Here is a 24,140-nt window from a genome sequence, read left to right as displayed (position 1 = left end):
GAAGTGAAGGCTCCTCTAGGCGAGCAAAGGTGGTGGGTACAGTACAGTGTTCTTCCAGCCCTCAAGTCTCAGTCAGCAAAAGCTGAACAGAAAGAGCAGCAGAGAAAACAGCACGGAAGGGGTAGCTGTCCTATCTCCTCAGGAGAATATATACAGCTCAAGCTGGTGCACTCCTCCAGACCAGTGACTGACGGGAACAGAGCAGGAATGCAGTACTCTGTAAACGTGGAAATTGATAAAGGATGCATGACAGCTCATTTCTGAAACTACATTTTGGCTGTTGTTACTTTTTGTCCTTGCAATAGATTAGTATTCAGGATAGTCATTCTACATAGCAAAGACTGACAAGATGAAAAGCGGCCTTTAATATTGTGTGGTGAATTTACACATACAAAATACACCCTCCATGATGAGTTACCAACTCTTTAAAAAACAAGACTCTTTACAATTAATAATTTATAGAAAAGCATTATTCTTTAGAAATTATACTTGCTATACATTATTTTCTAAACATTGGCATAAAATGAAGGCTGAGAATGCTACTTGGCAAAAGTATTTCTAGCCCTATGTTCATGGAAAGTTTTAAATTAAGGTCAAGATTATTGACTCATTATTACTCTGCTCTAGCTGCTTGTGGAAGGTCAATAATATAGCTAAGCTATCTGCAATCATGTGTGTGGAGCTGACCTAATGTGCAGGGCTCAAGCGCATCTACCTGGTGAGGGCTGTGGGGAAGGACTTGGCAGGTTCCACCTCATGGCTGGAATGTCACCAAGTATATCAGGCTCCAGAGGCTCGCTTTGTCAAGTACAGCTTCCCACCCACAACTCCTTAACTGCTACGTGTGTAACAGGCTGTAAAACTGACAAGCTTCCTAAGACTGTCACTTTATATAGCCCCGTTACACAGAACTGAAATATTAAGCCATACTTGGTTATCTGCTTTTTAGTTTTTCTTTCATTACGTAATTTACTTGCAAAAAGCTTGATAAATGATGCTTGCCTCTGTCAAGTCAGGTACATCCTAGGTACTGGAACTTCAATCAGATGAAACATTGCATAAGGCTGTGTGCAACACACGTTGAGACATCCTAACTCAACTATCTATCGGCTAGTTCAGTTCGAGCCCTTGCTATGGCTGTTAATGTTCAGCAGGAGATTCACAAACTGACAGAGGCTAAAGTTCTGTTTGCAACCCAAATCACAAATGTTAGAAAGTTCCATGTGCAAAGAAAGCTGCAGTAAAATGCTAACTTCCTATCCCACGATCCAGACAGTACCTAACAGAAACACAGTACATCTATATCAGAAAATGGTCCTGTTTATTATTAGGAAAAAGCTGGATCTCAGCAGCAGAGCATGGAATCTGCTCACAGGCCTCACACTCATTCCTCACCAGAAACAAAATAGAGTTTACATAAAAATAGATATAACCCGGGAAACCATATACATTGGCATGTGACCAGTGTTATTTACATTAAAAATATCGCATTGCATAAGTCAAGAATAAAACACCACCATGCACTTCATCTTAATGTTTACGGTGGAAACGCAGTAGCCTGGGCTTGCTCACTGTGATTGTCCCCACAGTTACTAAAGAATGACACCTGAAAGGTTCTGGTTTGTGTCTCCATCTGACTACAACAGAGATTGTACCACTTCACCAACAGGAAACTTTTGGATGACCTCTAGCACATCGGCATCTTAAACTAAAGATGGGGTATTGAACCAGGCTGGAAGTTCTGGTGGGACCATGAAATAATCTCAAGAAGCCCAGTTCTGAAACTATGGAGAGTTATAGGATCATCAGAATGGAGTGCTGAGGCCCTTCAAAGCTCAGAGTCACTGTGCAGACCAGCAGGAACACACACCCAGATAGGATATCATCATTCTACACAAACTGAAACCCAAGGCATCCATCAAGGGGTGGCATCAGATAATCGTGACGTTGGATGATGTTTTCGTCATGTCTTCAGGAGAATGACTCTTGACCACTTCCTTGATGAACTGTTCGAGCGCAGTGAAGTAGCCTTGGCACTGCCATGTGTCGTTGTGCGTCCCGTCCGGGAAAATGGCTAGTCTTTTAGTCCGTGATGGGGAAAGCTCATAGAGCCGCTTCATCATCACGGGGGGAATCAACTGGTCAGAGAGGCCAGAGATGAAGAGGGAAGGCATCCTACACTGGGAGATCTTTCTGTAGGATAGAAACTTATTTTTATAGCACCATAAAGGAAGGTAACGCATTGGGAAGAATGAAAAGAGTGTGCTGGCCATGTGTGGTATGCTTAGGAACGTGTTCTCCACCATGATGGCTGAAATCCTGTGAGAATTCTCAGAAGCCAAGTGAATGGCCACTGCTCCTCCCAGTGAGCGGCCAAAAAGGAAAATCTTTGTTTTATCGAGGTCAGGTCTAGTCATCACATAGTCTAGCACGGCTTCAGAATCCAAGTACAGTCCTTCTTCACTGGCTTCTCCTTCGCTTTTTCCATACCCCCGATAATCAACAAGCACGAGGTTCACTTTGAGGTTCACCAGCATAAGCAGTGCGTTTGGCAACCTGTGGCCTATGTTGCCCGCATTCCCGTGAAAATAAATTATAGTTGGGGAATAGGGGGAATTGTCTCCAGTGTATCTTACCAAGATCAGATTCAGGCGTACTCCATCTTTGGTTCTGATGAAAATATTTTCATGTGGAATCCCGGTGGGCATGGGGACATAAAGACGGGAGGAAGATGGCTGTTCTGGAAAGTAGAGCAAGACATCCTGGAACTTATACAAGATACCTGCGATCGACACGAATATTAGCAGGAGTAAGACAACGCCTCCATACAGATGAAAAGTCACTATCAAAGGTAAGAGGGAGATGCGGCAGAGAGCCCAAGACCAGGACGCCAAGGCTAGTAGCCATCTTTCAATAAAGCTCCACAGCATCCAGGATTTTTCCATGGTAGCTCCACGTAGATATCCTAGGAGAAACAGAGAGACGCAGTGACTCAGCAGGCACCTCTACTTTAAAGGTAAGACCCATCATGAAAAGCACTCAGTACTCTAGGAACTTCATCACTCTGCCCATGAAACTGATCATTAGTCACAGAACACACTCATCAAACCCATATGCTCTCAAAAGGCACTTATCTGCTTCCAGGCACTTCATTTATGCATTCTCAATGATTTGCACCATTCCCATCTTTACACACGAGGAGACGGAGCCTGGATCTGGCTGCTGTCCCAGCTCTATAATAAGTCAGAAGGCAACATGCTTCTCGGAGCCCTTCTTTCCCTCAGTTCTTTCAACCCTTATGGATTGGTCAAGAGTCAGTTATTTCATACGTGAGTTTTTACTATTGCTCCTCAAGTTCCACACTCAGCGTACAGTCAACTCTATATACAGACCACCTTGAACTTCTCATCTTCCTGCCTCCACATCTCCAGTGCTGGGCTTACACCATTCTGCTGTTTTACATGGTGCTAGGAGCTAAACCCAGGGGCTCCAGCATGCTACGCAACTGAACTTGCCCCCACCCCCACTCCCGGCTCCCAGTCTTCTTGCTTGGTTTTTATTAAGATGAATCATTTTGAATATAAACAATAGCATAATGCCATCCAATTGGAACAAGTTGCATTAGAGGAAAAGAGGCATTGAAGGTCAAATAAAAACACAACTTAAAGAAAAAAAGTACCCAAGCACTGCAGATATAAATCCAGCTAAAGCGGAACCACAGGGTGCAGTGCAAAGCACACTCAGCAGAGCACTCCAGTTGCTGCCGGCTGATCTTGGGCTCTCCCTGTCACCTGTCATCTGTCACACAGGGCAGGTTTACTCCTCTGCAACAGTAGACTCTGATGGTGCACACGGCGCACGGTCAGGTGGGCTTCTCACATAAAGCTTGGACTTATGTTTGAGTGGTAGTATGGAAAGTTGAAAGTCAACTGGCTCCAGCTTGATATAAGATGTAAAAGAATGTGGAGGCAGCCTATATAGGTCAGCAAGGGAACATCTGCTAGCACATGTAAAGTCTGGAGTTTGATCCCCAGCTCTGTAAAGTAACAGGAACAACAATGATGACAATGATTTTAATTACGACCCAAACTGATTTAAAAGGTTTGGACAGCACACACGCACTGAGCCTGCACAGTCATGCACATTAGGGTATTGCAAAACACGCCAAGATGCCATTTAAGACTTCAGTTAAGAAACAAGTCCAAATCCTTCTTGTTCTTTTCACAGACCCCCTAGTGATCTGACAGAGGTATCAGTGATGAGTGGCCAGCAATAAAGAACTCAAGGCTCATTTTAGTGATCCAGGAGGCAGAAGCACACTGAAACCTACTGCCCTTAAGCCTCTATTGAATAGCTACCAATCTGTCATCTAATTCCACTCTAACTCAGTAGGAAAAAGCAAGCTGAAACCCCACTGGAAACGCGTGACTACGGAAAGTGTACCTGCAACTGGATAATTAGCAGCAAGGTAACTTAGTTTTCAAATCAAAGTTCTTATTAAAGAAAAAAGAGACATTTGTAAGGGGAACTAGAAAGCCCACCACACAGAGGAAGCACATTCTGAGATTCAAACCTCTATTTCCATCTGTTCAGGTTACTCTACAGTTAACAGTCCTCGGCTGCTACAGCCCCAGCCCTTTTCTTAAGTACTGCATCCCTCACGGCTATGCACTCAGGACCAAAATGTCTAAGAAATGATCCGCTTGCTAAAACAGCATATCCTGAGCAGTGGTACTTAGGCCATTTGTCTGAGTATACAACTGATTATCAGTAAGTAATAAACTTGGACGTTTCCAAAAAAACCTTTCTCAAAGTCACCTTAAAGGATAATTTTGACAACAAAAATATGATAAGCATAATTTACAATGGGTGGTGACATCACAGTTCAGGAATAATTATGAGCCCATTTTGAAGAATATCAATCGAACCTGAGTTTTTAGAACAGATTAGTAAAATAAACATGTATGAATGTTTCCTTCGTACTGACAGACTATGGTTCAGAATGATACCACATAACCCAGCCTGTTGGCAATCTCTCTATCTTATTCCACCATCCACCTCAAAGATACTCTAAGAGGGACTCCAACATGTGCATCTAATTTCAAGAAGGACTTTGAGTCTGCTAAATCCAGTGAAACAGTCAGCAAACCAGTCACCCTAGCCATCCACTGAGATGCACTGTCAACTACATACAAGATAGGTGTTCTGACAATGAAAATGAGTCAGCTGCATAGAGTTATGGCCAGCACTGGATGAGTGCTCTATATGTAGATTGCTAATCAGATAAAGGGTTAATGAGAGCTCCTCCTTTGGCACAGAAAAAGCAACCAGCATTTAACCTTCAGGCCTATTTCCCTGGACACCTGAGAAGGTCAGACTACTAGCTGAGCTTCTCTGTAGCACTGTGACCTGTTGGTGAGCTCCTTCATGGGTAAGAGAACAGTGAAGGGCTACAGGCAAGTTTGAGGGCTTCTCTGATCTAGATGCCATATGGAATAGCTTGTCCTCTGCTGAGCCTACGCCCATGGACTGTTAACTAGACAGTGCTTTGTGAGAAGCAGGGAACAGCTGCACTGTGTGGGACCTACTCCCCCTCTTGTGCCAGCTTCCCACTGTACCTGAGCTACCAAAGGGAAAGAGAGACTTGTTGCCATCCTGGCTCTCTAGAAATCACCACTGAACAATGCAGAGCTTGGCTGGTGCCTTATGTAGGACTTAGGCCTCCCAAGGCTGAAACATGCGGCTAACTCCAAGACTTGGTCATACAACATGACTAAGATAATCAACTGTATCTCAAAGTATATGCCATATGGCAAAATGCTGATTTATCCCCAGAAAAGAATAAATATTTGTCACATGATTTTGCATGCCAGAATGCATTGTATACTGACATCTTAGCATCATAACCAGAAGTAATGGGGTTTATTCAAAGCTGAGATTTCTACCAATGGATAGGTTGTACAGTAAAAAGCAGGAGACCTGTTTATGAAGAACAAAGAATCACTAAGCATTAATCTTTCCCACACTACTCTTCTATATCATTGCTGTATGACTTTAGTCTATGTCTAAGGGAACACTTGATTTCCTGTTTCTCAATTCTGTCCCTGCCATGTTATCAGATATGACCTGACAACATCACACAAATGTCTCTGAAAACCACCACTAGGTGGACTTACCCACGGCCAGGAAACTCTTAAGAGTGACATGAGAAAAACCTCACTGGCCACCATATCCAGCTGACTGAAGTGGCAACCACTGTCAACAACTCCAACATCCTCCTCCTCAGACCCTCTGCTCTCCAGTGGATCACTCTGCAGGATGTCCACTGTCTGCTCACTGTTGCTACAGTCTGCATATGGTTGTCCCCAGCATCCCTTTGAAGACATGGAGCTTCAGGAAGTGGGCCCTCCGAGAAGGAAGCTAGGACACTACAAGGTGGCAGATTTCTCTATCAATCATACCCTGCCACTACATACTACCCTGCACACACACAAAGCAAGGAGCACAGTGAACTTCACAGGTGTGAGCCACAGGTATCTCTCGGCCTTTAACACTAATGTTCTCAGGCATTGTATTATGGAAATAGGAGCAAGCACTTTTTCCCTTAGTGGTTTCATTCTCAAGACTCTCAGCACATTCTAGGATGAATTAGTCCTTATTAGCATGTCTATTCTTCCCCTACATTTCCCATCTCTCTGTTCTCTAATACCTGATGCCTTATTGACAGCTCAAACCTATCCAGGCTAAAAACATGCTCCTCCTCACTAAATTTATCATGCTAACTATAGTTAAAAAAAAAAAAAGTATCACATGCTAGAATTTATGCACTACAGTATCAATGCCACCAACCATGCATGACAGAATCAAAAGGTATTACCATATGCTTGACTCATACAAATGAAAAAGCACCAATTATAGTTAACATGCTTTCTGAACAGCATGCTCTGGGGTATCACATTACTGTTAGTAAGCACTTCTCAGGAAACAAAATGTAAGGAATCCATTAGAATGCAAAGCCAGGTTGGAAAGGATTGTTTTCCTGTAAGAGGATTGTTCTTGAGACACAGATGTGAAGTGTCAGCTATGTCCTGCACTGCATCAGAACTGCCCTCAAAAGCATCTTACAATACAGCAATGGCTTGGTGAGCTCCTACATCTAGTCACACCTCTCTTCAGCAGCTCTAGTGCTGATGCTCCTGATCTTTAGTCTACGGTGGGTACACTCAGCTAGGATTTAAGTGTGCCATGTTTCCACAGCCTCGCAGCTTTCAGCACTTACTCCCCAGGCTGTGGCACTGTTTTGGGAGACTGTGGAACCTTCTGGACCTGGAGCTTGGCTGACAGACCTAGATCTCCTAGGCATGGGCCCTGAGAACTATAGCCCAGCTCCACTTCTGGACCAAGACGCTCTCTGCTTTCTGGCCAGTGACATGTAAGAAGGAGCTGCAGCCTGTCCTGCCATCAGGGCTTTAGCCACGCCTATGCACTTCCTGTCTCTTCCTTAAGGTGCTTCAGTGAGGTACAAGGAAAGCTAACTCCTGTGTGATACCAACCAATCAGAGACTGAAATGAAAAAACGACTTCTATACTAAGCACACTGGCCATACTCACCTGACCTCATCCGCACTGGTGCTCCCTCACTGATACATGCTCTTGAAAGATACAAATGGTTTCACTTCTGAGAAAACTTAGGGGCTGGAGATGGCTCTGAGGTTAAGAGTGCTTACTGCTCATTCAGTTCCCAACATCCACGTGGCAGCTCACAACCACCTGAAATTCTATCCTAGGGGATCCAATGACCTCTCTGGCCTCCACAGGTTCCTGCACACACAAAGTAAACATAATCTCACACAGGTTTACACACATACACATAAAATAAGAAACAAAACATTTAACTATCTTATAAACAGAGTTCAATATCTAAGTTATGCTACCCTTAGAATACTGCTGTAGGCCCCCAGGGGTGCTGTCGGGTCCACCTGAACCACTGGAGATGACCACAGTGGCTTCCCAGCTCTGTCTCTAAGCAGTGTTTATTAGGATCTAACACATCTCACTATGGTGCAGCACTTAAAGACCGAGAACAAGGTCACAGACAAGAACAGTACCCTGAACCCTGCTGCTTACATTGTGTACTTTTGAACCTGAACAACATGGCAGTTTTTGCTGTTGTGTGGCTCATGGTCTGCTGAGTACATCTTAAGCAACTTCTGAGCTGTTCACACGGCACACACACTCATGAGTTCATGCAGTTAAGAGACTAAGGAAATCAAAGATCACAGTCATCCATAACACAGCAAAGCAAACGTCAACCTTCACTGCCTGTCATCACAAAAGGAATCAAGGGAAAACCTGAGCAAATCCTTTAAAAGCAGGACAAGGCATAATTGCAGAGCTAGGATTTGCTGTGGATATCACTCTATATAAATAAAACACTGATGGACAGTGACCAGGCAGGAAGTATAGGCAGGACAAGGAGAGAGGAAAATTGGGGAAACAGGAAGAAGGGGGGAGAGAGACTGCAGCCACCGCCAGGACAAGCAGCATGTGAAGACGCCAGTAAGCCACCAGCCACGTGGCAAGGTATAGATTTATAGAAATGGGTTAATTTAAGATATAAGAACAGTTAGCAAGAAGCCTGTCACGGCCATACAGTTTGTAAGTGATATAAGCGTCTGAGTGATTATTTTATAAGTGGATTGAGGGACTGCGGGGCTTGGTGAACCTGGAGAGAAGCCCTCCAGCAACAAGGATTCTTTACTTTCCATTAAGCAGCTGTCTGTGCCACTTATTTTAAATCACTTAGCACAATTACTCATGGAAACACAAGGATTCAAAATAATCTAAATACATACTTGGCAAGGACAGTAGAGAGGAAATTAGAGCAGTTAAGTTCTGTGAACTCTGAGATCCCAGCTAAAATGGATGTCTCAAGTTTCTGAAAAATGGCAGACTTTTGCAGTTGCTGAAGACCTTGGGACGGGTCCACAAGACCAGCATTGTCTTCATAATAATACCACGGTACTGTATACCTTTTCAGTGTTTGATATCTGCTGTGCATTATGTAATGGTGGATGATACTCATGTCCAAGCAAGTGTCTATGTGCAGGACCTTCCCTCCCATCCCCAATCATGAGCTCGGCGAAGACGGGGAAAAGCTAGATTCATGCAATAGCACTGAAGAAGCAGTCCAAACTGTCAGCTGTATGCTAACACCATTAAAGCTTACATGGCTAGAGCTGTATTAGGAATGCACATGAAGCTCTTGTGCTATGCATGGACACACATCTGAAGTGCAGACTACACTGGCTGCCTTTTCACAGTGACATATTTTTACTTTAACAGGCAACTGACAAACTACCATCATTACACTTTGCAGATGATTGTGTTTACAAAACTTTTTTTTTTTTTTTTGAGATGAATGAAGCTCAAATTTCTAATACTTGAAGACTTTGACAGCTCTGCAGTAGTGGTGATAATACCAAGTGTGATTTTCGGCAACAGATTAGACATAGACGTCTTACCAATTTGCAAGAAAATGCTGAATTCAGTGAACACACTCTAAATGGCCAGAGACTGTATTAGGAGTTTAAGTTGACAGGAATGTAATGTGACACGTTCGTTTCAAATGTAACCAAATCCAGTGGGCTTCACCGCACGAGCATCAAGACTTCTTGACACAGGTTTCTAACATCACAATGTAAGCGACCTTTAAGCAACTCCCTCCTAAATGTGCTGCAGTAGCAGAGAATACCCTGCTCCTCCACCTACAGTGTGGGTCTACTTTTGCCCGAGGGAGGGCACGGATGCAGAAGCTCACTGAGCAGATATAGTGACGTTAACAATGTGACACAATGTCACAGCTCCACTTTTGCAATTACAGGAAGCTTACAAGAAATGTTGCTCGATATTTTGTCATGAAATTACTACTAATTCACAAACTCCCACTTCTAATTTCTAACACAATAAAATATCTATATAACCCACATTTCTCTTGAGTACTCAATAATTACTCAAAATATAAAAAGGTTCTGAAGGCTGGAGAGATGGCCAGTGGTTAAGAGCCAACACCACTCTTAGAGAGAACCTGAGTTCAGCTCTTGGCACCCATGCTGGACAGTCTCCACAGCTCCAGGAGACCAATGATCTCCTCTGAACTACAAGGGTACCTGCACTCAGGTGTACACACACACACACACACACACACACACACACACACGAGAGAGAGAGAGAGAGAGAGAGAGAGAGAGAGAGAGAGAGAGAGAGAATAGAAAACAATCTTTAAAAAAACAAGGTCCTGAAAGCAGAGTTCGAGAGCCACTATATGTATCTCTACTGCCTTCTCCCATCATCTTGAGTCCTGCAAACTAAGAACAGCACACTAGGGTCTGGAGAGATGGCTCAGAGGTTGAGAGCACTGACTGCTCCTCCAGAGGACCCAGGTTCAATTCCCAGCACCCACATGGTAGTTCACAACTGTTTTTAATTCTAGTTCCAGGGGATCTGACACCTTCATAAAGACATACATTAAATACATAAATCTTTTTTAAAAAGCACACTATTTAAATCCTTTGTGCAATATATTGTATGAGGTTCTTTATCCAGTTACATTTCACCTGAAAGAGTAACAAATATATGAATAACTGAAACTCAGCTATAGGAGAAGTATTTTAATTGTCACTGTGGCAATAAACTAGATACTAAACTGGTCAGATCAACTTCTTTATCATAAACAAAGTTAAAGGTCAACACTACCCCACAGATAAAATTACTCTCTAGTGTAGTTTATATTCGTTAACTGACTCTACCAACAGCAAGAGACCTTTGGAAACTCCCTCCATGAATGACAATGTTTAGCTGGTTGCAAACTGTAAAGAGTGGTGGGCACAGGTCCCTGCTGACAACCACATGACTAGGGGTCAACCTCAAGATGCTCATTAGTTACTCCGGGGGAATTCAGAGTCCAGTCACAGTCAAGGAACACAACTCCACTCTCACAGCGACTTTTCTCTTTTTCTGCGGCTGCTAGGCACTGGGAAGTTCTGACACTCTGCCAGCTGCACAGCTGACTTGCAAACACAAATAGCTGCTCTCGGTGTGGTGTCTTCAGCACACCACAGAACGAGCTATCCGTTTCCCTGATGGCTACCCACATGCCATCAATAATGAGAAAGTGTGTTTTAATAGTCCTAGGGGACAGATGAACAGATCTGCCTACAGACGCTAGAGGGACTGGCAGGTCCAGAGAGCACCGGAACCTCAAGTAGACACTTCTAAATTACACCAGGCAGGAGGTTAGGATCATCTCCATGCTCTTTCCCTCACAACTCCAAAGGATGTGCACATGCAGTCATCTTAGGAAAAAACTTGGATGATAGATTATTGTTACCATGGGAGCCAGTAACAATTTGTTCAGAGATTATATCTGCAAGTAACAAAATGGTGAACAACTAAAAGAAACTCAGAGGCTCAAAACTGTCAACACTGACATTAGACTGTAGAACAGACATTAAGTTGGAATTTATTTTCTGATATGAAGCAGACCTCACAGAAGTACCTGGCTCCCACTCTAAATGTAGGTTGCTCTTAGCCCTGGCAAACAACCTTGGCAGAATGCATTGCTTTGGGATCTAAGACTTACAAGACTCAGTGGTATAAAATGTAATAAGGTGTTAGGAGGCTAGTTTGCTGCTCACCAAACACCTTAATTACAAGAACTGGGGCTTGTCCTAGATCTGTTCTAAAGGGGGTATTTAAGGGCCTCGGGTTTTCCTGAGACAGATCAACAATTGTAAGAAAGATATCAGACCCTCAGAGGATGAATGAACCAGAGAAACATAAAAAATTCCTGAGGTAACAAGAGATTGACAGCCCAGTGCCTGAGTTTCTGCACTCCGTCCAGCAGCTGGTCCAGGAAAGCCTGACCCGTAACTCTCATTCAGACGACAGGCTGCCTCCAGTGTTCCGAGGAAAGGTGGGCAGCCAGCCAAGCACTACCTGTAGGTGCAAGTGTAGAAGCTTGCCTTCAACTTGCTTGGTCTTTTTGACTGTTTCCTAATATACAAAAGCAGGGTGAAGCATTTAGTTGAAATATGGCTAAGATGTGGTGATAAAACGCTGCCACTTTAGAGACAAAATTCAAGCGTTTTATTACATGCCAGAGCAAGGAAAGTCTCAGTAAGCACTGCGAATCCCAGTTAAATCCCAGCAGTGACGGGTGGTTACTACATTTGCATGTAGTAGAGTTATTAGGGTAAGGCTTATTTTTCTGGAGAAACCCAGCTCAGATTACAGCTCCTCCACAAACCTTTCCTTGGACCTTTCTCCCTACTGCCTCCAGTTCTGTTCTGCAGTCTGTGCCGACTTGTGCAGGCAGTATTTACCCATGCGGTGAGGAGCCTGCTTACATAGGGAGTTCCTTGATGGCAGTGACCTTAGGTTACTCCACTGGACACTTTCAACGCACAGCAAGGCCCAGGGTGTAGAGCAAGTCCAACCCAATCACAGCTCCACTGGGTGATGTCTCAGGTAGTACAGTTATGACATAACTCTACACGGACGATCATTCATTCTCGGTGAGATAAAAGAACGTGTCGAAGCACGCACACACGTTAAGTACTAATTCATGCCACAAGACAGAGACAGGATGGATCGACCAAAAAATAAAATAAAATAATAAAAAAAAAGCAAAACAAACAAACAAAAAAAGTCAAATGTAAAGCCAGTGGGCCCCTTGGTTGCTGCTGCCTAGTAAAGAAGTGCACAAGAGCCGAAGGGGGGGTTATTTTAGGTTGACAGCTCAGCCAAGTACCCTCCCGGATGCACTCTCGCTTCGCAGCAGCGGCGGACCAAGTCTACCCCCGGCCAAGTGACTTCAAGAGTGCGAAAACTCTTGATGGCAAGGCCGCGCCGCTTGCAGCCAGCCGTGCTGGGCGCAGGGCTGCACCTGTCACAGCGAAACGCGCCGGTCCCTCCGACCCCAGCCAACCCGGGGTTTGTTGACCCGACTGTTCCGGGCGGCCGGGGGTGGTGAGCAGGTCGGGGAGGCCGCCCGCCCGCCCGCCCGCCCGCGTCCCCGCCGCCGCCGCCGCACTCACTCAGGCTCGCGGGCGGGCTGCGCAGTCGGCCGCGGGCTCGGAACCCGGCTCCGCGCAGCAGCGAGGCCCCGCGCCGGCCCCGCCGCTCCTCATCGTCCTCCTCCCGCCCAGGGGCCGCCGTCGCCGCCGTCTAGCCCGGAGCTCCTGCGGCGCGGCGGGCTGGTGGCGCAGCCTGCACTTCCGGCTCTCTCGCTCTCACTGTCGCTGGCAAAGGCCGCCGCCGCCGCCGCCGCCCCCCACATAACCCGTTCTCCGGCTTCCTCCCCCGGAGTCGGAAGCCAGTTTGGCCCCCTGGGCATGCGCGGGGCGGCAGGCCCCGCCCTCGCGCTACGGTGGCCCGTAGGGGTCAGAGACGGCTCCGCGTTCCCCAGCCCTTGGCTCTCTTGCACACCCGGCGGGGAGCGGGGAGGAATTGGATTGCAAAGCGCCGCACTCTGTTTGTTTGTTTGTTTTACCTTCACTGCCAAGGCAGACACACATCTTACTCTTACAGTCCCGAGGCCCAGCTCAGGGTCGTGTGCACTCCGGACTCTCCCAGATGCCTCTCTGCCTCTGGTTATGCTCTTCTTTCTATCTACAATGCATTCTCTATTCCACCATAGCTGCGAGCACTCACGTCCTTCCTTGTTATTTCTCTTTTTAATTCCATGAGGAGAAAAAACAAAACAAAACGAATTTGGTTCTCCACGAACCATGCAGCTGAAACAACACATTGGAGTGAGGGCTTGGAATGAACGTCCAGTTTTTCCCGTTTCCTAACTCGTGGTTCTCATATCAGCAACGCAAAGTTCTACCTGTGTCTGACGTCGGAGCTCAGGAGCGGTTGAATGAGGCACGAGAGCTGGTTTTCCGTCCCAACCAGTGGGGCCTCCTCCTCCTCCAGCACGGCTGGGTGCTGCTGCCCTAATAACCTGTGGCTTTACTACGTCGCAGGTAACATTCGGGAGATTCTGGGCGAACTGAACAGGAAGTAATTGACCGCAAGGAGTCGTAGGATCTGGCTCCACTTTAAACTCGCCTTGAACTGTGGGTCTGAAATACGGACAACCCTAAGATCACTTTAACACGCTAGCGTCTCACCAGTGCAGCGAAGTTTCCCTTTGAAAGGAAATAATCCCGAGAGTTCTCACCTTTTGCCCATAATTTCTGAATTCTCATTGGAGGAACAGGGCACGTCATAGCCACATTTCCAGGGGAAAGTGGAAAGCAAGAATTCCCGGGACGTGGGGCGTGAGTTTGTATTTCCACCTATCTTGAATATTTAGCGCAGCCGTCAGTGATTGACAGTAGGAGCTGAACAAAACTATCGGCTAACTTTATTTCCAACCAGCCGAACCCATCTGAGGGGCCTGTGGCGCAGGCCGGCGTGTTTCTGTGCCGTGGATTACGGATTGCTGTGAACACACTGTGTGTTGCTTTTGCACGGTGGGAACGCCACGGACACGGAACCGGAGATAATTTTGCAAAACGTCTTCTTCTGGAGCCCTGGGCGCTTTGGGAGGGAGGATGCTCGAGTCTCCCGGACCACCGAGCAGGTCCGGGCAGCAACCCCAGCCTCCAAGTTCGGCTCAACGACGACACCTAGCGGCGAGGAGAGGGAACGACCTCAGCTGCAGCCCGGGGCCCGGGGGGGGGGGGCCCTGCTGCGCAGGCGCCCTGAGCCGCCGCCGCGCCCGCCCGCCTGCTCATCACTGCGCCTGCGCACCCCACTCGCCCTTTCCCTTAAACTGCGCCCAGGCTCGCCTGTCTCCACTGCGCCGGCGCGAGAAGCAGCTGGCGGAAACGCAGAACCGGCTTAACGGGGACGGCCGCTTCCGGTGGGTCGGAGTGAGGCTGGGCGGTCCGAGGGGGACGCTGCGAGGCCGGAGGTACGGCTGGCAGGAAGAGGGAGGGCGGCCGGAGGTCCTGGCGAGGCGGCACCCTTCCCGCGCCGCAGGTCCTAGCGTGGTCACCCGGGGGCTTGCCGTGGGGGTGACGCCTTCCGCGGGGCGGCCGGACCGCGGCGGACTTGTTTCCAGGTGACACTTGGCCGCCCCCGAGGGTTTGATTACTTGCCTTCCTTCTCAGAGTGACGATCCTCTGCACCCCTCTCCCCCCACCCCACCCCCCCGCCGCCTGGCGACCTCGTATTCGGTAGTGTTGGGTTTTACAGGTAGCTTAGGTAAGCAAGCATCCAAGTAACGGGTTGTCAGGGTCCCTGTGTCTAAAGCCAGGCACCGCGCTGAGCACCTCCGACAGCTTGTGGTCGTCGACTTTATCAAGGGTGCGTTTGAACTTCAGCGCCTAAAGCCTACCAAAGATAGCGATTTGTCTTACTGCACATGGAAAGCATCATCTCAGACCGCGGGATGCAGAAAAGTAAAATAAAGTTGGAGAGCGGGTGAAAGAAATTCAGATACTTAACTTCTCTTGCAGTTGCCTTGAACAAAATATGTTTTTATAGCAATTTGCCATCTTTGTGTTATCTGTGTTTATAGTTATTTTAAGATGCGTGTGTATTCACACCATTGCCTAAAATTCACCATTAGTATAAACTCAGCTGAGTCGTTTGCTCCTGTTTGTTGAGGAAAAGATGGTATACTTTCTACAGATAGACCTATAGAAAATGTACCTGTACTTGGAACTTTGAGAATGTATTTCCTCATAGACTTCGTTTTATGTGCATTGTACAGAAGTTATTACTAGCATTGTGCACCATCGAGTACCCACTGGAAGGAACCAGGTGGTTCAGTCAGTTATGCAAACCATTCTCAGCAGGGCATGCCGTTAACGAAATCTCTGTTAGAAATGTCAGGAAGGACCGCCCCAGGTGGGCTTATCTTGATCTGACCCAGTTGGGTTTTTTCTATCAAAAATAAGACTGAGAAGTGAAGTTTTTTTCCTCCGTGAGCTACAAATACTTGCCATGAATCATTCCTAGTGCAGGCAGCACCCAACTGTCAGCCAGTTTTCCCGGTGTCAGTGTTTAAGCAGCCCAGTCCCGGCTCCATGTGCTTTTCCACAAATCACTTGAAGCATTTAGTAATTAGTTTTGCAAACAAATCTGCGTTGTATTCATCACTGATAGCACAAATCACTTGTAAGACTTTTCTTTGTGGGGTGGGGAAGTAGAGGGTGGAGACTGTATTAATCCCCACTGCTGGCCAGATGCTGTTTGAAGTCATGTGATAAAGCACGATCGTGACTCCTGGAATGTACGTTTTGCTTGAAGTCCCTTTTAGAAAACTTACTTGACTGTCATGTATATAAACCACATGAAAGTAACTGACATAGATCTCTGTAGAACTTACAGGGATATTTACAACGTCAGACAAGTTTCATCCGTGTGTAACCGTGTTAGGAAACATTCTAGACCCGACTCAGTTATTTCCTTGATTTTAGACGTCTCTGGTGAAAAGGCAGTGATTGTTGGGGTTAGGATTGTATTTTTCTTTTTGGTAAAGCGCTTAACGTGTTACTGTAGTTTGCTCTCGTCATACCCTGTGTTCTTTTAGACATACGCCATCTTAAAGTAGAAGCACACTACCCGGCTCATACATAGTTACTGAACACTTGGGAAACAGCAAGCACGAAGATAGGAACAAAAAGAAATATTATAATGAATCGATATTTGTGTATCTGTGATAAAAATGAGGCTGTTATGGGGCGAGAACTTCCAGCTGGGCTTTGAAGGGCAGAGGAGTTGCCATAGCTGTCACTGAAGGAATAAAGAACATTGTTTGGTTTGTCAGCCACAATTTGAATTTCAGAATGCCTAAGAAATCAAGTTTGGGGGCGCTGGAGAGATGGCTCAGCAGTTAAGAGCACTGGCTGCTCTTCCAGAGGATCCGGGGCTCAATTCCCAGCACACATGTGGCACCTCACAACTGTCTATAACTCTTGTTCCAGGGGATCTCACACTGTCACACAGACATGTATTCAGGCAAAACACCAATGTACATAAAATACAAATAAATAAATTATTAAAAAAGAAATCAGGTTCTGGTTCAACGAGCAAGTGATTTGTTAAAAACACTGGTAGGTAGCAAGTAGTGTGTTTTGAAAGAAGAAACATAAACAGACTTTCCTCAGAGACTGGGAAATAAAGTTTACCTCATCCGACCTGATTTTCGTTATTAGAAATAATATTTTTGTGTTCTGTGCTAAAATAATTAGGAGCTAGAATGCCTGTGATTATTAGCATTTAAGATAAATTGGTACTCAGCTATAGGAAATGAAGCTGTTGAGACCTGATGGGAAATGTTGCCAGGGTGGAAGAAAAAGCAGCTCCATGTGGAACCATCGTTTATTGCATTGACCTGTTTTCCTTGAGGGAACCATAAATGCGTATCGTGATCTAAATCGCCTCTGTGAGCCCATTGTTTTAAATATTTGTAGATTGCACCTGCCACTTAAACTCACTCTCTTTTGCTTTATCAGTGCAAACTGGAGGGTTTGTCGTCTCTTCCATGGCCACCTCACAGACTTCACAGACTGTTGCAGCGCACGTCCCCTTTGCAGATTTATGTTCCACATTGGAACGAATACAGAAAAGTAGAGACCGTGCAGAAAAGATCAGGCACTTCAAGGACTTCTTAGACTCTTGGAGGAAATTTCATGATGCCCTTCATAAGAACAAGAAGGATGTTACGGACTCTTTTTACCCAGCCATGAGACTTATTCTTCCTCAGTTAGAGAGAGAGAGGATGGCTTATGGAATCAAAGAAACCATGCTCGCCAAGCTTTACATCGAATTGCTGAATTTACCAAGAGGAGGCAAGGACGCCCTGAAGCTCCTGAATTACCGAACACCTACTGGCGCTCGCACGGATGCCGGGGACTTTGCCATGGTTGCGTACTTCGTGTTGAAGCCACGGTGCTTACAGAAAGGAAGCTTAACCATACAGCAGGTAAATGAACTCTTAGACTTAGTGGCCAGCAATAATTCTGGCAAAAGGAAAGACCAGGTGAAAAAGAGCCTTCTCCAGTTAATAAGCCAAAGTTCAGCACTTGAGCAAAAGTGGCTGATTCGCATGATTATCAAAGACTTAAAGCTTGGCATCAGTCAGCAAACTATATTTAATGTTTTTCACAGCGATGCAGTTGAGCTGCACAATGTCACCACGGATCTGGAAAAGGTCTGTAGGCAACTCCATGACCCCTCTGTGGGGCTCAGTGATATCTCCATCACTCTGTTTTCTGCCTTTAAGCCAATGCTAGCTGCCATAGCAGATGTGGAGCGCGTGGAAAAGGACATGAAGCAGCAGAGCTTCTACATCGAAACCAAGCTGGATGGCGAGCGCATGCAGATGCACAAAGACGGGGAGGTGTATCAGTACTTCTCCAGAAATGGCTACAACTATACCAGTCAGTTTGGCGCCTCTCCACAGGAAGGCTCACTCACCCCATTCATTCATGGTGCATTCAGGACAGACGTGCAGAAGTGCATCCTCGATGGCGAGATGATGGCCTACAACCCGACCACACAGACCTTCATGCAGAAGGGCGTCAAATTTGATATCAAAAGGATGGTCGAAGATTCTGACCTGCAGACGTGTTATTGTGTCTTTGATGTGTTGATGGTTAATAATAAGAAGCTAGGGCGTGAGACCCTCAGGAAGAGGTATGATATCCTGAATGATACTTTTACACCCATCCCAGGCCGGATAGAAATAGTGCAGAAAAGGCAAGCTCATACAAAGAATGAAGTAGTGGATGCATTAAATGAGGCCATAGATAACAGAGAGGAGGGCATCATGATTAAACACCCTCTGTCCATTTATAAGCCAGACAAAAGAGGCGAAGGCTGGCTAAAAATTAAACCAGAGTATGTCAATGGATTAATGGATGAATTAGACCTCCTAATTGTGGGGGGCTACTGGGGTAAAGGCTCACGGGGTGGCATGATGTCTCACTTCCTGTGTGCAGTGGCAGAGACGCCCCCTCCCGGTGAGAGGCCATCTACCTTCCACACCCTGTGCCGCGTTGGGTCAGGATACACCATGAAAGAACTCTATGATCTTGGCTTGAAACTGGCCAAATACTGGAAACCCTTTCACAGGAAATCTCCGCCGAGTAGCATTTTATGCGGGACAGAGAAGCCGGAGGTGTACATCGAGCCCTGTAACTCTGTCATTGTTCAGATCAAGGCAGCGGAGATTGTCCCCAGTGACATGTACAAGACCGGCTCCACGCTGCGCTTCCCACGCATCGAGAAGATCAGAGACGACAAAGGGTGGCATGAGTGCATGACCCTGGGTGACCTGGAAGAGCTGAGGGGGAAGGCGTCTGGGAAGCTTGCCACCAAACACCTTCACGTCGGTGATGATGACGAACCTAGAGAAAAGAGGCGGAAACCCGTCTCCAAAACGAAGAAAAGCATTGGAATTATTGAACACTTGAAAGCACCTAACCTTTCTAACGTAAGCAAGGTTTCTAACGTTTTTGAAGATGTTGAGTTTTGTGTGATGAGTGGGTTAGATGGTCATCCGAAGTCTGACCTAGAGAACAGAATTGCAGAATTTGGTGGTTATATAGTGCAGAATCCAGGCCCAGATACGTACTGTGTGATCGCAGGGTGCGAGAACATCAGAGTGAGAAACATTATCTCTTCAGATCGACATGATGTTGTCAAGCCCGAGTGGCTTTTAGAGTGTTTTAAAACAAAAACGTGTGTGCCATGGCAACCGCGCTTTATGATTCACATGTGCCCATCAACAAAGCAGCATTTTGCCCGTGAATATGATTGCTATGGTGATAGCTATTTTGTTGATACTGATTTGGATCAGCTGAAAGAAGTGTTTTTAGGAATTAAGAAACCCAGTGAGCAGCAGACTCTGGAAGAAATGGCGCCTGTGATTGCTGACTTAGAATACCGTTATTCCTGGGACCACTCTCCTCTCAGCATGTTTCGACAATGCACTGTTTATCTCGACTTGTACGCTGCTATTAATGACTTGAGTTCCAAAATTGAAGCAACGAGATTAGACATCACAGCACTTGAGCTGCGCTTTGGTGGAGCAAAGGTAGTTTCCTGCTTATCTGAGGGGGTGTCTCATGTAATCATCGGGGAAGACCAGAGACGAGTTGCAGACTTCAAAGTCTTCAGAAGAACTCTTAAGAAAAAGTTTAAAATCCTGCAGGAACGTTGGGTGACTGATTCAGTAGACAAGTGTGAATTGCAGGAGGAAAATCAGTATTTGCTTTAGGGCTAGCTATCCAGGGAAAGTATTGGCTGTGCCAGACAACAGCAGAGGGTAATGATGAAGCAGCCTGTGACATTCATTTTCTTTCTTAAATACTTCAAAAGCATTAGTTACCCAAAGACAGTTTTTAGATAGAAAAGAAACTGAATGGGCCAGAGCCTAAAAGGATGTTTCCTACTCTGACTCTGAACCATGGCACAATGAGCTTCAGGAGGTGTGTGTGTGGTGTCCATATCGAAGCTGGAGTTTGGATTCAGATAGGAGTAAAGTGGATTTTGAAGCTTTTAGAATCATCACAGCTCTTGACTTTCTAAACAGAATTTTCCAGAGTTAAAAATTATAATTGTTTTTAGCTAATAAAAAGATTATTTAAAAAAAATCAGAGTTGTTACAGTTAGACTTATAAAAATAAGTCATTTTATTTGAGGGCTCAAATGCTATCTTTAAGCATGAAGTATTTTAATAAATAGTTTTTTAAGGTTATGGCCAAATGAATTAATAAGTAGATTTCTCTTGATAATGGGGGGGAAGTTAAAAGAGAATCATCTAAACATTGGACACTTGAGATGTTAATTGATTTGGTTGAAAAAGAACCCTTGCAATTTTAAATTTAACTTTTCTGAAGTAGGGCATATTTGATAGAGAAATGTTTTTCATGAATTAACAGAGTTCATGGAGCTTGTCTCCTCTGATGATCCTCTGAGGAGGTGTCCATACAATGACCAGGCTGTGACTTTCCTTAGGGATCAGGTGCTTTGACTTTGGAGATGGCTTTTATAATTAGGTTGAAGTCACAGTCACGTGTGTATTATATCTGTGTTCAGAAATGTACTTCCTTGACAGCACTGAGGTGGAGGAGTGTCAGACTTGATGTAATGGGTATAAATTATTTGAAGTGTCTTCTTTTTGAAGCAATGGAATAAGTGTTTGTGATTATCATAATTTAAATAAAGTTATTAAATATTTAATGCAATACCAAAGTTATGTTCTTTTACTTTAAATCAGTTCATCATAGTTCTTTGATTCATATTTTATCGTGTCATTACACTCTGAGTCTTTGTGTGAGGTGGGGGTCCAGGACGGCCTTGAAGTTATGGTAATGCCAATGTGAGCCCCCAAGTACTGAAATTACAGGCATGGACCGTCGCTCTGTCTGAGTTACTCTCAGACAAGCTTCAGTCCTATTTCTTCTGGGATCCGGTGTGTTTCGCATTACCAAGTGCACTGTAGTGATGTAAGCCTGTCCTTCCTCGAGTTTATAAAGGCATATTCCAAAGTGCAAGTGTAGTTGAAGGTTTATAGTTTTCCTACTAAAGGTAATATGTGTTTATGGTATTCATGGTAAGGGAGCCATAAAGCCACTATTTAGAGTAACAATACTAAAGCTTACTCTGCTTTATTTATTTTTTCAGTAAGTTGTGAGAATATTTGCAGGCCATGAAAGTATAGCTCATCGTTTTTCACTGCTGCATAGAGCTCCACTGTGTGCACTTACCGTACCTTATTAGCCTGTGTCAGCATCTAAGTTAGCTCCTCATATTCCATTCACACTTTTCTTTCCTGTCAGGTAGTGTGGTAATTCTTTTACCTGGTTGGTGTGGTTGTGTGATGGCTCTAATCTTGGTTGTCCGTTTGACTGCATCTGGGATCAACTAAAACACAAGCTGCTGGGCACTCCTGTGAGGGGATTTTTAAAGCAGGAAGACTCGCCCTAAATGCAGGTGACAGCTTCCGGTGGCAGTCCAGCTAAAAGGACTCAGATGACGGAGACTGCTTTTCCCTCACTGTTGCTGGCAGATCCGTCTGTCCCTCACCTGTGTTAGAACCCACTTGTTCAGGATTCTCACGTAGGCTGAAGACCATCGGTTCAGGAATCCTCCGGGCCTCCAGTGGACCAGGGACCACCAAGACATCCAGCTTCGTGGACTAAATGACTTCTGGAATCACAGCCTCTGTACTTGTTGGCCTACCTGAAGCATTTCCTGTGCTTGAGTCTAATAAATCTCGTTTCAGTACATGGATTTCTCTTGTGTGCTCTGTTCCTTTGGAGAACCCTAACTGGTAGATCGAGTCCTAATGCTGGCTCAGAGTCGCACTTTTTCTCAGTGACTTGTTGAGTGTTGAAAAACTAGGGAAACACTTTGGTTGGTTCCTCTCCCCCAACTCTCAGTGTTGGTTGGTTTGGTTGCTCTTGTCAGACCTACTCTGAGTTTATTGACTCGGGAGTGTTCTGTCCCTGGCTTTAAGCCTCACAACAGCTCCAGTTACACAACACCTCAGTGTGAAGTCTTCCAGGCCTCTTCCCATGGTTCATATCGATTGCCAACCTGGCAGGATCAAGAGTCATCCAAGAGGCACACTTCTAGGAAACTGGGGCTGGGGGAGGGGGTTATGTAGATTAGCCTAGCCTCTGGGTGTGCCTGTGAGAGAGTTCCTTGATTTGATGACCGGAAGTCAGAAGATCCCCCCCTCCCCAAACATGGCAACCCTGATATGAGGGGTCCAAGGGAAAAGTGCTTGCTCTGTTCCTGCTTGCCTTTGCTTCTTGATGGAGTGCTGCTGCCACGACCTCCATCTTTGCTGACATCAGAACCCACCCTCCTCAGTGTGGCTCTCCTGGAGTCCTCCCGGCCTCCCATGCTGTGCTGAGGCTTAGTCTTCAGCCTCTGGAGAATGAGGAACCGTGGTTGAATTCCCCAGACCATGACAGATAAGTCATTCTAATCAACCCCCTTTTCCGTATTCCTTCTGCCAGTTCTGCTGCTCTAGAGGACGCTGGCTGATAGATTCTTCAACAAACACAGGTCTCCAAGTGCCACCGCCCTGCTTCAGCAGCTGCCAAAGGCGGCCTGGCATATGACAGACCTCCAGAGGATACGAAAGCAGTCCTGGCTTGCACCTGCACACACTTCCTCCCAGAAAGCTTGCTTTCTCAGTCCAACTCGTTCAGGTTTCCCCAGGCTTGCTGAGTAGGACATCTGTTTACCCCGGGGCTCACGCTCACGCCATAGCGGTCAAACCAGCAGTTCCCTGCTTAGCACGCAGCCAGTCTTGATGGAGGCCACAAAGTGAGGAAAGCGACTGTCACACCCATGCCTTGTCCAGTGCCTGCGCCATGCGTAAGGTGGCTGCTTCCACGGCTCCTTCCCTGCCATCTTGTACTCTTCCTCCACTGTGCTCCCTTTTCCAGAGCACGGGTTTATTTTAAGATGCAGGTGAGATTTTGTCACTCCTACTATGGTGGTTTGCAAGAAAATGGCCCCCCAAAGGGAGTGGCACTATTAGGAGGTGTGGCCTTGTTGGAATAGATGTGACCTTATTGGAGCAAGTGTGTTACTGTGGGGGCAGATGGGGTGATATACTGTGTACCCCAGTAAAGCTTACCTGGGGATCAGAGGGCAGAGCCAGCCACTGAATTAGACATAGAGGTCGGCAGTGGTGGCACACATCTTTAATCCTAACACTCAAGAGGCAGAGATCCTCTAGACCTCTGTGAGTTCAAGCCCACACTTTGCTATATGAGAGAAACAGAACCAGGCAGTGGAGACACACGCCTTTAATCGCAGGAAGTAATATGGCAGGACACAGAAAGGCATATAAGGCATGAGGAAACAGGAACTCTCACTCTCTTGAGGCTGAGGATTTCGTAGAGGTAAGAGCTAGTGGCTGGGCTGTTCTGCTTCTCTGATCTTTCAGCGCTCACTCTAATATCTGGCTCTGGGTTTTTTATTATAAGCCCTTTTAAGATTTGTGTTACATCGGCAGGCTTTGGGTCTCTTCGGCTCGAGCTTCCCTCAGTGTAACACTGAGTCTATTTCCCGTTGCCTGCATACCAACATGCAGCAGCTCCTTCTCCAGC

The 24,140-nt window shown here is 45.9% G+C and overlaps 2 protein-coding genes across 5 annotated transcripts; one reads left to right on the top strand and one right to left on the bottom strand.

Moving 5' to 3' along the window:
- Positions 1-342: 342 nt before the first annotated feature.
- On the bottom strand, positions 343-13,977 carry Abhd13 (abhydrolase domain containing 13). 2 transcript variants are annotated; one of them, XM_028872310.2, is made up of 2 exons: positions 13,892-13,977; positions 343-2,965 (listed from the first exon to the last, which is right to left on the bottom strand). In XM_028872310.2, the coding sequence occupies exon 2, from the start codon at positions 2,943-2,945 to the stop codon at positions 1,932-1,934; it is 1,014 nt and encodes a 337-aa protein (XP_028728143.1). In that variant the 5' UTR covers positions 2,946-2,965; positions 13,892-13,977; the 3' UTR covers positions 343-1,931. The 2 variants fall into 2 exon arrangements, with proteins under 2 accessions (XP_028728143.1, XP_028728142.1); XM_028872309.1 differs by lacking the exon at positions 13,892-13,977 and adding an exon at positions 13,098-13,389.
- Positions 13,978-14,834: 857 nt separating this feature from the next.
- Positions 14,835-22,302, top strand: Lig4 (DNA ligase 4). 3 transcript variants are annotated; one of them, XM_037200137.1, is made up of 2 exons: positions 14,835-14,914; positions 17,517-22,302. In XM_037200137.1, exon 2 carries the CDS (start codon positions 17,546-17,548, stop codon positions 20,282-20,284), a length of 2,739 nt encoding a protein of 912 aa, XP_037056032.1. In that variant the 5' UTR covers positions 14,835-14,914; positions 17,517-17,545; the 3' UTR covers positions 20,285-22,302. The 3 variants fall into 3 exon arrangements, with proteins under 3 accessions (XP_037056032.1, XP_028728144.1, XP_037056031.1); XM_028872311.2 differs by having other exon boundaries at positions 14,872-14,965; XM_037200136.1 differs by lacking the exon at positions 14,835-14,914 and adding an exon at positions 14,985-15,115.
- The last annotated feature ends 1,838 nt before the right edge of the window (positions 22,303-24,140 follow it).

The sequence above is a fragment of the Peromyscus leucopus genome, chromosome 16_21, assembly GCF_004664715.2.
Source record: "Peromyscus leucopus breed LL Stock chromosome 16_21, UCI_PerLeu_2.1, whole genome shotgun sequence".
NCBI lineage: Eukaryota > Metazoa > Chordata > Mammalia > Rodentia > Cricetidae > Peromyscus > Peromyscus leucopus.
Note: the sequence above shows the minus strand (reverse complement) of the source record. Positions and strands in the feature narration are given on the sequence as shown.

What these genes read in the sequence shown, in the direction of transcription:
- Abhd13 (XM_028872310.2), bottom strand. Translation starts at nt 2,945, where the DNA reads ATGGAAAAATCCTGGATGCTGTGGAGCTTTATTGAAAGATGGCTACTA.
- Lig4 (XM_037200137.1), top strand. Translation starts at nt 17,546, where the DNA reads ATGGCCACCTCACAGACTTCACAGACTGTTGCAGCGCACGTCCCCTTT.